General features: G+C 39.4%; 1 protein-coding gene across 1 annotated transcript in view; it reads right to left on the bottom strand.

The window, feature by feature from the left end:
- The window catches only part of PANK3 (pantothenate kinase 3), a 19675-nt gene that overhangs the window by 5140 nt on the left and 10543 nt on the right, over positions 1-3992 (bottom strand). The window contains exons 2-3 of the mRNA XM_004696775.4: positions 1511-1863; positions 723-976 (exon numbers count right to left, since the gene is read on the bottom strand). Coding sequence (XP_004696832.1) covers positions 723-976; positions 1511-1863 — 607 coding nt within the window. The remainder of the gene's footprint in view (positions 1-722; positions 977-1510; positions 1864-3992) is intronic.

The following is a 3992-nucleotide window of genomic DNA, read 5'->3' as shown; positions in this document are numbered from 1 at the left end:
GGGAGAAGAATCTTCTGGAGCAAAAATATACACCAGCCTGCATGTTGCTATGATGCTAGAAGTTGTATTTCCAAGACCAGTATGGTTGACAGGTTTCAGCAGTGCTGTCAGACCAGGCCAGGGGTTCTCAACCTGTGGGTGGCAACCCCTCCGGGGGTCGAATAACCCTTTCGCATGGGGTCACCTGATTCATAACAGTAGCAAAATCAGTTATGAAGTAGCAAAGAAAATAATTTCATGGCGGTGGTGGGGTGTGTGTGTGTGTGTCACCACAACATGAGGAACTATATTAATGGATTGCAGCATTAGGAAGGTTGAGAACCACTGGACCAGGTAGAAAGATCTGGTGATCTACTTCTAAAAGTTTGCCAAAGAAACCTTACCTTATGGACCATACAGAATATTTTTGGGCTTGTTTGCTTTTGGAGAGATCAATTGCTGGATGACATGTTAGTGAACTATCGAGGATGAAGGGCACCCTTGGGGAGATGGATTGGCACATTAGCTGTTCTAAGCAGGGCTTGGAGCTTGCCAGCTGTCATCATAGTTTTGTAATTAAAGTTAGTGAAATATTTCTGGGGGAAAAAATCACTCTTACCACTGTGGAAATTGTGGCGACAACTAATAATGACCAACAAGTAAGATGTAGAATAATTAATTTAATAACTTCTGTATATACAAATTTGAATGCTACAGGTAAGATTAAAAAAGATTCCAGTTACCTGGTTCCAGTCACTCGCTTATAGTTGTCCTTGGAATGAACTGCTAAAATACTGACTCCCGAACCAATGTTCACAACCAGTAATGGGTAAGGGTCATCCAGGTTAAAAGGCATCTTTTGGCATCGCTCAGGTTCTGAGGCATTAGCAAAATAATAGCACTCTGCCTGTCCATTGAAACTGACAGAATCTATATACAGTAAGCCCTTTACAAGGCAATCAAGCTCATCCAGTTTGTGCAGGTGGAGGTTTCCAATCTGTCAAACAAACAAACCGTTTTTATTGTGGTTAAAACAAGTAACAAAATATTTGCTGCTTAAGCCATTTCAAGTGTATAATTCAACAGCAGTAATTACACCCACAATGTGATACAATCACCACGATCTACTGCCAAAATCTTTTTTTTCTTTTTTAAAGGGAAGATTTTTCTAATTTTATTTTGTTGAACATATATAGTAAAAGTTTTTACATGCATAATTTAGTCATATCGATTACATTCTTCCCGCTATAAAACCACTTGCACCTTCACTCATTAAAATATGTATTGTAAATCTGATTCCACATAGGCTGGTGTTAGAAGTAAATCTGGACAATTTGATCATCTTATAAAAGTGTCTTAAATGCTCAAGATCAAAAGCTAGTTAAGAATTCTACCTCTGTTCACCAGGGGGAATCGATCTGAGGAACTTGGCAGGTGGGCATTTAGTCTTCTTACATTTTTAAAATTTGGGAAAAAACACTAAACGGGGCATCTAACAATTTTCAGTTTTAACTTAGGAAAGGATACTTACTGTGCGAAAATCTTTTTCAAACTTGTAAGCACCGCCTCCTGTAGCACATAGCACCGTGTGTAAAGTTGAAAAGTTCTTATCTCTTCCCATTTGAATAAAAGTAGGCAGGTCCTGGGTTGGGAATCTGATAAAGTGCAAGTTCCCTCTTCGGCCAAAAAGGGTTAGATCCTTTAGTTCCAGGTGCACATCTCGAATTCCAGTGGATCCATATGCCACGTTAGAAGTCAAATACTTGCGGATACTTTTTAAACTCTCCACTTCCTCTTGTTCTTCCTCTGCTGTGATATCAATAGGTTCGAAATACGAGAGCTTTACCAGCGTTCCTCCAATATCCATGCCAAACCAAGGGAAGGCTGTGGGTAAAAATAATATACATTACTTTGGGAAATTAAAATTTGCTCTTAAATGCCTTTAAAACAATATTCAGGTAGTTTGCATAGAATGTTAAATGTTTGTCAACACAGACTGTACCTGTGTATGCATATTAAAACATTACATTTGGTACACTGAAATATCTGCAGCAAAAGGGGGTTGAGCAGCCTGTAGAGGGAGCCTGTGGGCAGAACTACCCAGCCCTTGGCAGGGTGTGGCTGACCAAGGAGCAGGATAGGAATACTGGTGGTGGCAAAGGGCAAGGGCCAGGGCAGTGGAGGAAGGAAGATCACATTTCAAAGCAACCTCAATTAAGAAAAACCTGCAAGCTGGTGGTACAAAGTTTAAGTGCTTGGCTGCTGGCTGAAAAGTTGGTGGTTTGAGCGGACCTGTGCTCTGTATTAGAAAGCAGGTCTGAAGACCTGAAAGTAGGTCTGGAGACCTGCTTCTGTCAAGATTTCAGCCTGGAAAGTCTCTGGAGCAGCAGTTCTACTCTGTCAGAGGGTTTGCTAGGGGCCAGAGTCAGAAAGAGGCAGCAAGACACCCAAACAAACTCTGCTTTACGTCACCTATAGACTGGTATATGGTATATAAGGCACCCTGGTAAAGTGGTGGTGAAGTCCTACCTTGGATATTTCATGGGAAATTTTACTCCATACTGGAGGATCATGGAGTTGAACGGCAACGGATTTGCGTTTTGGCCAAGAGACTGGTAGGATTAAAAGAAACTGACTAAATCTTGTTGGGTGGTTAGCAGCAACACACCCTTGAAGTGATTAACAAACCATTTACAATTTTAATAAAGCTTACAGAAACAATAAATGTATCCTTAGGTTAAAATAAAGTTGGTAACACTAAGTTCTGTCATTTAATAAATGAAACCTACAATTTATGCTGTAAGACACTCATGACAAGTTACTTACTACCTTTCCCTTCTTTGTTCAAATAAATTAGTAGCAAGCAACAATACTATTAGGAGTGATTCACACCTATATATTTTCTTAGTCAAACACTTAAAAAACTTTACTGACCTAATAAAACAATTCCTTCAAAAATTTCCCAATCTATTGAACAGATATGCATTAGAACACCTTTCAACAGGTACCAGGAAAAAGACAAAGTAATCCATTTGATGCCACATAACTAGAAGGCAATTTTCACTACATTGCTTGAGTCTAGAATTTTGTGTATGGAAGGAGTGGTGAAAATCACTATGGCCACATGAAACAAATCTTGGGATAGAAAAATCTTAGGAGATTCATCGATCCAAAAACCTGTTTTCCAAAATTCAAAGCACATTTAGATGTCAATGTTTACAGATATTTGTGTCAAATAAACATATGCCATAAGTAAACAAAATATAATGGAATTTCCCCGATAAACTTTTTGAAGCTCCCCTATTCAAATGTAAATTAAAACACTTTGTCCACTCACTTATGGACATGACTGGGTTCCAAAGACCAGGTAATTACACGAAATTTGATCACAAAATGGATGATAAATATAATACACAACTGCCAAAACTCTGAAAATCAAGGTTGTACCAAGGAGACACATAGCACATAACCATAGCCATACAGTCACCATTACTATTGCCAAGGCAGATTTTTCTCAGCGTCTTTCATTACTATTGCTGCCACTGTCACTGACAGACAAACCTGTGAATGTGTGCCCTAAGCAGCAGACAGGAAATAATAAGGCAATACCCCATAGGGCAAATCTGCTGCAAAAGTACTCTGGCGAAGATAGGGTCACTGAGTCGGAACCAACTTGACAACACCTAACAGTTTTACTACTGTCAATGTGAAATAACAAATCACAAGAAAGTCAGGGAAAGACAGGAGTGAGTATATGTACTCAACGAGTAAACGGCAAAGCTAAACATTACCAGGTTCAAGGTTCTTGCTGCCTTTTTTTTTCTTGCTGCTCTTTAAGATCATTTTATTAGGGGCTAATACATCTCTTATCACAATCCATACATAACATCGATTTTGTAAAGCACATTTGTACATTCATTGCCCTCATCATTCTCAAAACATTTGCTCACCACATAAGCCCACGGCATCAGCACATTTTTCCCCCTTCCTACCCGCTCCCCCCTCCCTCACGA

Source organism: Echinops telfairi, unplaced genomic scaffold (genome assembly GCF_000313985.2).
Source record: "Echinops telfairi isolate 266 unplaced genomic scaffold, ASM31398v2 ScPeMD7_7469;HRSCAF=8507_0, whole genome shotgun sequence".
In the NCBI taxonomy this organism is placed as follows: domain Eukaryota; kingdom Metazoa; phylum Chordata; class Mammalia; order Afrosoricida; family Tenrecidae; genus Echinops; species Echinops telfairi.
Note: the sequence above shows the minus strand (reverse complement) of the source record. Positions and strands in the feature narration are given on the sequence as shown.